The sequence below is a fragment of the Thunnus thynnus genome, chromosome 14 (assembly GCF_963924715.1).
Source record: "Thunnus thynnus chromosome 14, fThuThy2.1, whole genome shotgun sequence".
NCBI classification, from domain to species: domain Eukaryota; kingdom Metazoa; phylum Chordata; class Actinopteri; order Scombriformes; family Scombridae; genus Thunnus; species Thunnus thynnus.
The window spans coordinates 6,130,743-6,143,422 of NC_089530.1; the positions used below are offsets into that span (position 1 = coordinate 6,130,743).

The 12,680-nt window shown below is 38.5% G+C and overlaps 1 protein-coding gene across 1 annotated transcript; it reads right to left on the minus strand.

Moving 5' to 3' along the window:
- Positions 1–42: 42 nt before the first annotated feature.
- On the minus strand, positions 43–8,115 carry nkx6.2 (NK6 homeobox 2). Its single transcript, XM_067609448.1, has 4 exons — positions 8,043–8,115; positions 2,974–3,971; positions 2,240–2,412; positions 43–1,864 (listed from the first exon to the last, which is right to left on the minus strand). Exons 2-4 carry the CDS (start codon positions 3,404–3,406, stop codon positions 1,616–1,618), a joined length of 855 nt encoding a protein of 284 aa, XP_067465549.1. The 5' UTR covers positions 3,407–3,971; positions 8,043–8,115; the 3' UTR covers positions 43–1,615.
- Between the last annotated feature and the right edge of the window lie 4,565 nt (positions 8,116–12,680).

The following is a 12,680-nucleotide window of genomic DNA, read 5'->3' on the forward strand; positions in this document are numbered from 1 at the left end:
AGCACATCAGCGTCACAGTTACCAATAATGAAATTCAGTTACTGATAGTCATGAATTTATCTTTAATTTATATTAAGCCCATACATTAAAACAAAACCCATAATAAAACTAAAATGCTTGTTAAATAATTTATTCATAATACAAAGTGTTTTTTCTTCCTATAACCTTCCCGGAAGCAATAATACTCTCTTTAATAGCAACATAAACAATGTCCAGTTTTCTATTCCGCTGTCTGATGAGGTAAAAACATAAAACTCTTCCAAATGAAACCAAAGAAAAGTGTGTACTGTCATGTCGTTAAAACAAGCTGTTTTTTTTGTTGTTTTTTTTTACAGTGATTATTTACAGCAGTTTGTGTCTTTACATTTGTGTGCCGGTACTGAACTGAGAATTGTAAAACGTGGAGAAATGGGCGACAATCAGGAATAAAAAGGAAGCAGCAGGTATATTTGAGAGGGAAATAAGCGCGTCAGGGCTGCGGGGGAGAAAAGGCTGCCACGTTTCCACTGGTTCAAACAACATAACTTATTCAGTAAAAAATATATACAATACAATCTGACGTACATTTTTCATTTTCAGGCTGCAGCACCTGCGCCTCCTCTCACCTCTTTATTCTCTCGCCTTTTAGGACAGTGGATACCCTGGTTAAACTGAGCTTTAAAAGCATCACAGGCCCCGTTTACACCTGCCATATTACACATGCGTCTGACATCCGGATCAGTGTTGTGGCTGCTAATAAATCAGCTTCAATAAAAGCAGACAGTCACAGATGAAAATCTCACCCACCATCCCTCAGAAATGAAGCCTGTACATAAAAGTGGTTGCCTTTGTTTTCACCAAAAACAAAAAACAAAAAAAAAACAGATTTAAGCTGCCCCAAAAACTGTGTGCACTTTTACTGCAAAAAAAAAAGAAAAAAAGACTGGCAATTATGTACTTTTCTTCCAAGTGAAAATATTATGAGTCTTAAGATTTATATCATCAATTAATAAGAACATTCAGCAGTCTCATTCAGAGCGAAATGAACGACCTTCATGACTCTGTAAGGTGACAAAGGCTGCTAATCATTGAAGGAGAGGTGTAATGGAAAATAATGTAACAAGTGTGTGAATTACACTGCCAGAGTAGAGTAGCATTACTCGTGTAATAAGAGTAATGATTCACACTATTAGTGTGAGTGTGTGTGATAAGCCCAACACTGATCCAGATTGTGTGTATATAATATTTTGTTTACATTTACACCCGTTGTTAAAACTCCACTTGTATGCGTAAAAACTGAATTGCGTCGCCAAAACAAATTTCCTGTCCCAATATTTTTGTCCTTTCAGCTGACATGAACTTGTCATTATGAGTCTTCTGGTGGTCCAGTTCTGACAGAAGTCATATCTCCGTTTATACGCGTCTGTAAGTGGATTTGGATTCACGTTTTGGTGAGCGCGTCTTCAGTGCGTCTCTTGCTTTTTACGCGTTTTCTTGCTCTGTCAAAGACAAAATGCGATCACCTCGGACGCATGTTCGTAATGTCAGGTGGAAAGGGGGTCGGAAAGAGTGCGACAAAGTCTCTGTTGGACCCTTTGGCCCCCCACACTTTGCCCCCCACCCCAAGCTGTGGGCATCACAAGGTGTCCGAACTGTTACTGCAGGGGCTGATCAGCGCCAGGTTGGTGGCCTTGTGCTTTTTCAACAGTCTCGTGATTTTCTCGTCGTCTGAATTTGGGTCCAGTGGTTTGTTGTATTCGTCGTCGTCCTCGTTATCCGAGCTCTCCTTCATCTTCTCCGTCTCAGAGTCGTGTTTCTTCTTGGCCGTGGCCATCTCTGCTGCGTGTCTCTTCCGCCATTTGGTTCTTCTGTTCTGAAACCAAACCTGTTGAGGAGAGAGAGACGCGCAAAGATGCTCAACAGGTCCAAAAATAAGAAAGTAATAAAGTGAAGGCACAAAGACAAATGGTTCACTAGTTCACACTAATCACAACAGGTGTAAATAGTCCTGGATATAACTTAATCACGTTATATATCATATATTATTAAATAACACAATAATAATAATTACAATAACAATAATAATTATTATTATTATTTTGAGAAGGATAATATAAACAAGTTGTAAATGTAATTGTTCAGTAATAACTCATTTTCTTGGCCTGCGCAGCCAAAAGTGGGATTTCTCAGATTGCAGAGAAGCCACATGATATTTTCCACATTTGCCAAAAATTCCTCAGCAGGTGCTGACAGTCTTTACCTTGACTTGACTCTCGGTCATTCCTAATGAGTAGGCCAGGCGGGCTCTCTCTGGGCCGGCCAGGTATTTCGTCTGCTCGAAAGTTTTTTCCAGTGCAAAAATCTGCTGTCCTGAAAAAGTGGGTCTGGAGTGTTTCTTCTTGCCGTCCTTGTCCATCATTAAGTTAGCTTGAGCTGGAAAAAGATACATAAAGAGGTTTATTCAGACTGGGAGTAAACATGTTATTTTACACTTAATGTTTACACATTTACTCAACAACCATCCCTCAACTAAAAATGTGCCTAAAATATTCCTAAAACAGCTCAGAGTGTCTGAGCTGCATGAGTTTACTGACAAACTGTCTCGTGTGTTAATACAAGTTTATAAAAATATTATTATTTTAAAATATCACATTAGATTCCTTTATTGCTCTAATATGGAGTTATAATGTGTCTTTGATGCTCAAAAATAATTTTAATTGGCTAAATTACTTAATGATTTTTTATTCTTTTGGTACAAGTGCAATATTCATAAAACTATATTTAGAGGCTGTGATGTTTGTGTGAAACTAGGCCTGTATGTAAGTGTAGTTGTTTATGTTTGTGTAGCAGAACTCTTACAGGCCTAAAAACAGTGTCTAAAATAAGAAACAAAGCTCTACAAAAACATCTCACAGCCTCGTGGATAATTCTTGACTCTTTCTGAATTTAAACTGTTCATAAACGCGCAAAAACAGACAGAGAACCAGGACTTACTGGGACAAGGAACTCGCGGGTCCCTCCAGGGAGAACCCTGCATCACCCCGGGCCAGAAGATGGGCGCCCTCCCCGGCAGCTCGGCCAGGGGCTTCGGGTACCGCGACACCGCCGGGCTGAAGTACATCCCCGCTGCTGCGGCGGCGGCTGCGGTGGTGGCCAGGCCGTTTATCCTGGGGAAGCCGGAGAGCAGCTGTCCCGCAGTGGCGACGGGTCTCCCCAGGATGTCGCTTATTCCGTGAGGGGTCGCCCCGGCTAAATGAGAGCTGAGGTTGGAGAGGTGGGGTGCCTTAAAGCCCGCCGGGCTCTGCTGCAGCGCGTACGGGAACAGGGACGTCTTCATCTCGGTCATGTTGTGCAACGCCGCCAGCGGGGTGCTGCCCAGGACGAAAGCACTCTGCCGGTTAGCCTCCATCTGCCCGACAGCTAACATTTGTGAACATGAACCACCAAAGTCGCTCGGATAAAAACAGGATATTAAATTAAACTAATATCAGAGTGGATAACGGCACAGAGCGGTCTGGTGCTGTTCTGGAGCCAGGCCACTTCTGCCGCCTCCTCCGGCAGTATCCTGGATAAAGAAGCAGCAGACTCTGGGAATGTTGAAAAACTTGAGGAAAGCTGAACTTCTTCTCTCTTGGGAAGTGAAGAGCTTGTTCAACCCCCAAAAATGTCTCTCCGCGTGTTTGTTTTGGTGTCAGTCTGTCAGCTGGGAGAGAGCTGCATGCGCCCGCCACAGGAATCCTCGCGGAAGTCGGCCGGGCTGATGATGGTTTTAGTGGTTTTGATGGGAACCATTAAGGGCTCGGCCTGTCTTTCCATAAATGGACTCGCTCTATGCTGAGAGTGAAGCGGGACCCGTTGATAACAGCGCAGCCACCTGCACGCGCGTTATTCCCATTGGACAGGGCTGAGTGAAACGGCGTCCTGATTGGAGGAGACGGAAACTCCGCTGCTTCACATGTGCGTCTCCGCTGGACGGGTGCTGCGTTGACGTGCTGTCGGAAATGAGAGTTTCCAGTTGAGTTGCATAGGAACGAGCCAACTCAGCGCTAAATAGGACTGACTGGATTTATTCATGATAGATGATGATCCATGTTGCGGAAAAATGGCGTTTCAGAGCAAACCAACAACCGAAAAAAGTAGGATAACGTATAGGTTATTTTTCTATTTAGGCCTCTATAAAGTTCTCTTTTCTGAAAAATAGAATTGTTGTATTTTTATCTGTAATTTAAATGTATTTTAAAAGACCACGCCTGATACACATACACAGTTTTCCAGAATTTTTCTACAGAGGCAAATAGCTGAACTATAGAAAATAATCTATAAACTATAATAATTTTGCTATCAACAAGTAAAACAACTTGATTGTTGATGTATTTAAGACTTGAAAATTGCGGAAGTCAGAGAGTCGGAGGTGACCGTGAATGCACCAGAAGCTACACTCTATTAAGATCTTTTGCGGCGCTGTTAATGATGCGTCTCACACGGTGGAAATCTTTGTTTCCACATATGACAAAGAGTATACATTTACATTATAAGCTCCTACTGAAGACAGTGTGAGTATATTAAAGTAGATACGGGAGCCGGCGGGGGCGAAGAAGGATGTTTTCGTGGTTTTTAGTGAATTTGACGCAGATTGGAGATTTTATTAGTTAAAATAAAATATCGTGAGACGGTTTAAAGAAAAGCGAATCGTTTCAACATTATTTTGATTCTTTAGAATACATACGTTGATATGACATGCAGCTGGGACTTTTCTTCTTCGTGTTTTAATATTTTGTGATTGATCCCGGTACTTTGGAAAATGAGGTCGGATAAACCGAGTTATTCCTGCATTAAAGATTACTGTTCACTCACTTTACTCCATCTTGCTGAACATCCCTATTATTTCATGCTTCCCATTACATATTTGAAAGAACTGGATTTTTTTTTAAAGCAGCAGCCACTGGCCTTTCAGACAACACTGTACTGATCATTACAGAGTATAAACTCCTTAAAGGACAGAGCTCGCTTTTCTATGACTGAGATAATGTGTGTTTTTTCAGACAAACTGCGTTATTACGGTGAAAGTGTGTGAGAAAAAGCGCCAGGCTCCAGTCATCACTCTGAGTGCTGGAATATTTTATGGAGATGTGAGAAGGTTGTAAGAGTGAAATATGGCCACGTTAGCATTTGAAAGGCTTCAGCAAATGCACCTTGCTGCCCATTTGCTCACCGGGGAAAAGATTGTGGATTTTAAAAGGTTTTCAACGCGAGGTGATTCACAATTTTGACTGTATTTCTTCACGATGAAGGGATGCAGTATATACACATTTTCTAATTCTGTAAATGGTCCTCTGTTTCTAATTTATACCCGCATTTCCCCCTGATTATATACATTGATTTTATTATCTTGTTTTAAAGTCTTTCTAAAATGATCACTAGGCCTATTGAAAAACACATATATCGTATTAGAGTTTTTAAGCAGCGTGCTGACAGCGGGTTGCTCAGTCTCCTTCATTTTTGTAAAGTGTCAAGAGTTAAATAAAGCAGTTGCAGGCTGACCCAGTGAGAGATCAATGACTGAAAGATTGGCACTTTTTCCAGTTCATCTGCAGCCAAGACAGCAGCTGCCAGAGAGCCCGTCACCCTCAAACCATCATCGCACTTTAACATAATGAATCATCTCAATTTCCATCTTCTAAATTTACAGGTAATCTAAAATTTAAACCCTTAAACTCATATTTGTAAAATAAATAGACGTGACGCTCACTAAACGATTAGAAGGTATAAAATCCTGATAGATGAGATGATCACCGGAAAGATGATTGAAGCGATATAAAATTATATTTTATTTCTACGATTTAAACACGAAGACAGCGACTGGATCACAGCTAAAATAATTTGTCACATATAATTTAATTAATAGGCTAATTCATTAACGAATCTAAGCTACAATAATACTAATACTATTAATACTAATAATAGACATATGCATATATAATACTAATAATATAGAAATAATAATAACAACAATAATAATACAGAAAATAAATCTGTATAAACCTGTTGCTCAGACGAATATAAAGCTGATTTATGTCGGTAAATTCTATTGTGATTTGTAATAATGGGCTGTTGGCCTGCTGATGGCGCGTACAGCTACCACAGGCCTTTGTCTAAGCACTGAAAGAATAGGTTAATAAAGAGCGTAAAGATAATCTTATGTGAGTGTAATCTCGACACAAATGGGGATTGACGGAGCAGAGACAGCGAAGATAAGAAGATGTTTGGACAAAAAGACGCTTGTTGGAGTCTGCAGTTGTGTTCAGAGTCACCGAGCAGCTTCAGCACCGGGCTTTTAGTGTCAGTGCTTCTCTGCACTTTCAAACATCAACAAAATAATTATAAACAGTACAAATATATATAGATATAATCCAATTTACCCTGCGTTTACAAATAAAAAAAAGTGTTTGACCCTTCAAAATACGTAGGCTACTGTTTGTTTTGTTTGTTTTTTTCAGGTGAGAAGACATCATGTAAAACTACATTATTGTTCTCATGTCATCTGCAGTCATTCACTAGGCGGGAGGTCAAATGGAAGAAAAAGCACTGGGACCATTTTCAAACTTGAAATTACACGTACATCAATCAAAGCAGAGGAAATCTGGATTATAAACCTGTATAATTTGGTGAGGAGCGCCCTCTAGTGGCGCGAATATACTTGTTACTACACTGGCTCTCTAAAACTCAGATGTGCTCAGTCAGTCATCCCTGAACAAAAAATATTCATCAAACAAGCAAACAAGTTATGTTGCTGCTGGTTGATATGAATGAAAACTCTTTGATATTTTGATTTATGTGTTAAAAGCTGTATGAAGATGATGAGGAGCACTAGAGCTTCATGAAAGCTACTCTTCATAAAAGAATGTAATGAATTCTTCCTCATATAAAGTGTAGAGTTTGGGATAGACTATAATGTTGTCAGGTGTCTTTTATTAAAAAGGAAATGATGTCAATAACAGTGACAGTTAGTCTAGCTGCTGACAAGTTTTGTTGTCATGATTAAATAGTCATGATTAGTTATGATTAATTATTATTAAAAATGTTGCTGCTTCACTGGTCGACTATCAAGAATTAAAACAGACACTAAATAAATAAATGAATAAATAAAAACAAAAACAGACCCCTATTTGATTGAAAAGTAAATCAGTTTCCAACGTTTTTTAAAAAAAAAAATCAAAGAGAAGAAAATCAGAATCAGTATTATTTTCTTTGCTGTGTGCAGTAACCCACAGTTTTTCAGTAGCAGTGGCCTCTCAAGTCATTTTTTTGTTTGTTTATTTACAGACCAAAATAAATTTCAAATTTGAATGAATGAAAAAATGAATGAATGAATTGTTTTATTTTCGTGTCTGGTCATTTACATGACTGATTCCTCATGGAATTATTAACTAACAACAAACCAAACATTCATGTTAACCCACCATCATCCAACAGCACGTTTTAGCACATTTATTACACAAACATATATCTAATATTTTCACCAAAACCAGAGCTGTGATTATACTAAACGTTTATATGGTTAAAGACAAATAAAGCAGCCTGATGGTAGACTTGAAGTCAAAATCTCAAACAATTTAAGCGTAAAAAAATATGTCTAATCCTGCAAATACGGTGCCTTACAGACCTCTTAACAATTGACAAATCATTGAGGGGCTACAGCAGATTAAGTGAACATATCATCAGGACACATAAACTGATTACAATTTTATCAACAGGTAACACTTGGACAACTATAGTCACAAAATGGACCTAGTTTAATTGTATTTAAATACAATAAAGTGCCTCTTTTTTCCAAGATTCTTTCAAGAATTTTGTTGTGCAAATGAACAATACAAGTTAAACTTTGTCCAGAGTTTTTACAGACAAAAAACACAAGACTCTTCTGCTATATCGACACTCCAGAGCAAGATTCTTATTTGCTTCTTACTTGACTGATGAAATCACCAGTTTTTGTCTTCTTCCCTGTCAAACGTGTGTCTGTCTTGTAATTGACATGTTTTGCTATTTTAATAAATCTTGCTGACCTGAATCCTGATCCTGATGGTCCTCCTGGCATCACAGCACTTGTGTTTCTTTATTGTTCCCAAATGAAGACATTCTGACTTGTCATCACAGGAAAGCACAGGTGCAACTAATAACATTAATTATGATGCTGCTCCAGCTCCAGTTATTGCAGTGCAGGGCTGCAATAAGTGTTGTTATTAGTGACACTTGTGTCTGACAGGTCAAAATATCACCTTTAAAAAAAAAAGGGTATATGCGCCCCTCAATTTGGGAATCACTGAATTAGTTATGCCTGGTGTTTTGTGTTCATATTACAGAATTAATATTTTATCTGTCTTTTATCATTTTTGTAGAGTGAATTAGTCATTGTCTAAATTGTAACTACATTGTGTAAATTCACAGAAATATAATTTGCTAATTTTATACAGATTTTCTTCTGTAATAGTGATGTGAAACCTCATTTCACACTGGAGGAAGGGTGAAATCTCAGTAGAACCACTAGATGGCAACCTGCATCAAGAAGAGGGCCAAGAAACTCAACAGCCTCCTGGTTGTGTGCCTGGATTGTGAGTAGATTGCAGCCTGATGTCTCTGCCCTCATGGACGTCAGTTTGACATGGACATACTGTATATCAGTGGTTTTGGTAGTTTTTTTTTTTTTCTTTTTTTCATTTAACAAATTAAACAACAGATTCAGCCATGATTATCCTTGTAAAAACAGTTTAAAGAGGAACTGTGGAAAAAAAACATTGGAAACCGAGCATTCAGAGCAGTCTGAAGCCAGTGCTTTTTGCTCACAGGGATTACTTCTGCATACGTTTAACTCATTATTTGACACTTTGGTCACATTCAATATGAACATCTGACATTGTAACATTATATATATGGCTGAAAATAGGGAAAAGTATAATAGGTCCCCTTTAAACATTGTCAGGAAGAGAGTCATGATGAGTCCCATCCATCTCAGCACACATCTCTCAACACAAAACTTTCTTATTCTGTCTGTTTGTTTCCATATTTTGCGGTCGTTTGGAAATCAGAGAGTGAAAGCTGCATTACAGCACAGATCAGGGAGCAATAACTTGGGGGACTTGAGGGAAATGAAAGCGCTGGGTGGTGCAGCTCGGCTTTGATTGACCGTAACTTACAAAAACATTGTTTTTGGCCAAGCTCGCGGGCAGCCTATTTTCTTTGGCGGAGTAGGACAGGAGGGAACCATACCTTCACTGATACTTAAGGATTATAGAATATCATCCCCCTAAAATTTCCCATGGATACCCATGTGAAGGCTGACTTATTAAGATAAGTTGCCAATTTATTGGTTTGTGTTTGCAACAGGAACAATAGGAAAATGACTCCATAACACCTTGACTGGACAGCATGAGGTAGATTGTATGTGCAGGCTGATGCAAATGTGCTTACAAATAGATTAAACTTTGTGCTTGTAAATGTACTACATATGTAATTGATGATGTTCAATCAACCCATTTGCTATTTTTGGCGTATTGGATTATGGAATAAATGGCAGTTGGCAGCATTCTAATATGTAGGAATGAGCATCGGATTAATTATGTTTTAATAACACTTAATTGGCTGCAGGCTGCACTTCACATAACCAATGGAAATATTGCGGCTGACCTTTGTGAAGGAAATTATTTTATGAATATGTATAAATGCTTGTGTGAACTTGTAAAAGGTTAAAATGCTTAGTGATAGTCATAGAAATCACTTTTTACGTCTGAACAGTATGTTCTTGTGTGAAAGGGAGACAAAGAACATCTGTTTATTCTGAGACACATCCTGCCATGTCTGTTTGGGTATAATTACGCATAGAGTAGTCACAACAACTCCTAAAGGTTGGTGTGAAACTGATTAAAAGTATTTGCCCCACTGTTTGGGGCTCATTCCTCTACAGCAGCTTGTATGTCTGTATCCAGTGTGAGTGAGCCATGCTCTAAGCATTAAAGAAAGTGTGACAATTCTATATAGAGAGTTTTCTCTTTCCTCACTGAAGTCAAGTGCAAGAGGTAAATGACACGAAACCTTACAGATGTGTGTTTGATTCAATTCCCCTGTGAGATGAAGGGAAAGCCGACCACCTCAAGGTATTGACATAACACACGTGCTGCCTGCAGCCTCATACATCCCAGCTACCCCAAGTCATCAGTGCGGAGATCTAATCAGGTGGGGATTCATGGATGGCAAGCCATGTGACCATAAAATGGCTACAAAGAACAATCCATTTTATATATACATCTACAATTTCAGTTTGACATGTCAAAACACCAAAATCAGTTGAAAACTGATCAGATGGATAATTTAAGATATCTATAAATAAATTCTGACTTGTTAGAATGAAAAGTGAAGCTATTCTTTGGCTTCAAGCATTGAGGTTTAAGATTAAGATTAATTTTATTTTGGGAAATTTGTCTTGGGCTCTTCACCCATGCTGCAGCCATTAAAAGACAACATTTCATATACAAAGACAAAATACAAATGAGTTTATAAATAACAAACAAGGTACTAAAACCATTTTACATACAGAAAATATACAAAGATGTAAATAAGTAACATACCATGGTTCTTAAAGTACCTAGGCAAACAGAGAAAATAATCACATCAATAAAAAACAGAGAAAATCTCTTTTTCATTAAAAATCCCTTACATAAAACATCCAGTGTCCATCCTGGCCTTATATGCCACTATTTAAAAGTTTTATTTACACTGGGATAAGTGAATTTTTAAATCTATTTATTCTGCTACGAATCACTCTGAACCTCCTACCTGAGGGCAGTAGCTGGTACTCAGTGTGTAGAACATGGGATGGGTCAGTTACTATCCTATTGGCTTGCCTTAGTGTAGTCTGTTCCTAAGTAGACTGCAGGGATGTATGTTGTTTTACCCTTGTAATCTTCCATGCAGTCTTCATCAGCTGGACCAGTTTAGACTTTAGCTGCACAGAGAGATTATCAAAACAAGCTGTGATGCTCTATCTGATAAGGCGCTCTAAAACTGCCTGATAAAAGTCTAACATAAATTTTTGATCAATACTATGAACTCTGAGTTGATGTAGGAAGTACAGTTGTTGTTGTAATCTGCTACAGAGACTGTCCACATGGGTGTTTCAGGTTAATGAATTGTCAATAAAAACACCAAGATATTTGTGTGAGGAGACCAACTGTTTAATTTTAATTCAACCAATACTCTGCCTTCAAATAATGTTTGGGCTGCAGAGGTTTTTGGAATTTGCTGGATTCTATTTCTGTGGACGGAGCTTTAAAAGATGAAAATAATAAGAAAACATGAAATATTTTACTAACTTCCTAATGTTCTGCAAACTTCTACAAATGTTTACACAATTGTAGTTTCTCAGTATTTATTTGGGAAAAAAATGAGAAAAAAGAGAGGAAAAAAGTAAAGACTTATCTTTTTTTTCCACATGATTGATATAGCCTGATTATATCTGGCTGTGTTATTTCTTTCCTTCATACATCAATGGTTGTTGACTGGTAAATTTCTTGCAGGTGTTTCTACATTTTTAGGGATTAGGTCACATTAGCACCAAGCTAATATTTGTTTTGTAAAAAAGAGTTCTCTGCACATTTTGGAGTGTTGTAAAGCTGCATCAGGTGCTTCTCAAATCAAGGGCAGCAAACTTTAGATAGAAAAGAGACTGGAGCACACTGATTTTCACCCTTTCTGGTGCAAACAGACTCATGTTTTGAAACTACTGTGTCCCCATCAAAATCAAAAATAATATTTGCTTCCCTTCTCGTTCACTTGGAAATAAGGCAATTGATGATGAAAATAAATATTTGTATGGTCTTACTCTTACAGAAATCCCATGCCTGGATGGCTAAGCATGTATCAACCAGAGCAGTAAAAGCACAGTAACATGAACAGAGAGAAAGGGGTTAAAGCATAAGGTACATGTAGTCTGGTGGTTGGATGGGAGTTTGGCCAGTGATAGAATCTGCATTTGTCTGCAGGAGGAGCCACAGCAACCACAATCCTACATTCACTTGCACTGGTGTCTCTCTCACACACACAAACACACACACGCACAACTTCGCAAAGCAAAACTCTCTTAACACTTATTCACTCTATCAGTGCTGTCCGTGGTAGGAAAGGTAGAGAGTGAATTCCTCCTAAGATAAATGGTGCTCAGTATGATCATATGACGCTGAGAATGTTTCAGTTTGAACATTTCAGTAGAATCCACGGCCTTAATTGCAGCGGACTGAAAAATTCCATGTTTTTGAGTTGTGTGTGGTCTTTGAAATGCTTATGTTTTACTTAATAATAAATAAATTAGGTCACTGTGTAGGATCTTACAAAATACAACATGAAGTTAAAAAACTCCTGTGAGTCTGGCACTGAACCTTGTGCTGCACCTTAGTTACCTTTGGGGTATTCAGATATCATGTTGAAAGAAACACAGTGCATTCCATTTGAGAGCTTGGGGAGAAGTCAAGAACGAGCTGGGCCATAATGTGCAGTATTTTGTCAGAAATGGCTCAGGAGTACACTCCAATCAGCTGTATTGAGAGTGGCAGTAAGATCAAATAGCACCTGAACTGGGGGAGTACTTAAATCTAAGGCAATCAGGAGGTTCTTAACCACCTGTTTGATGGCAGTGTCACAAAGTCAGTAAGACC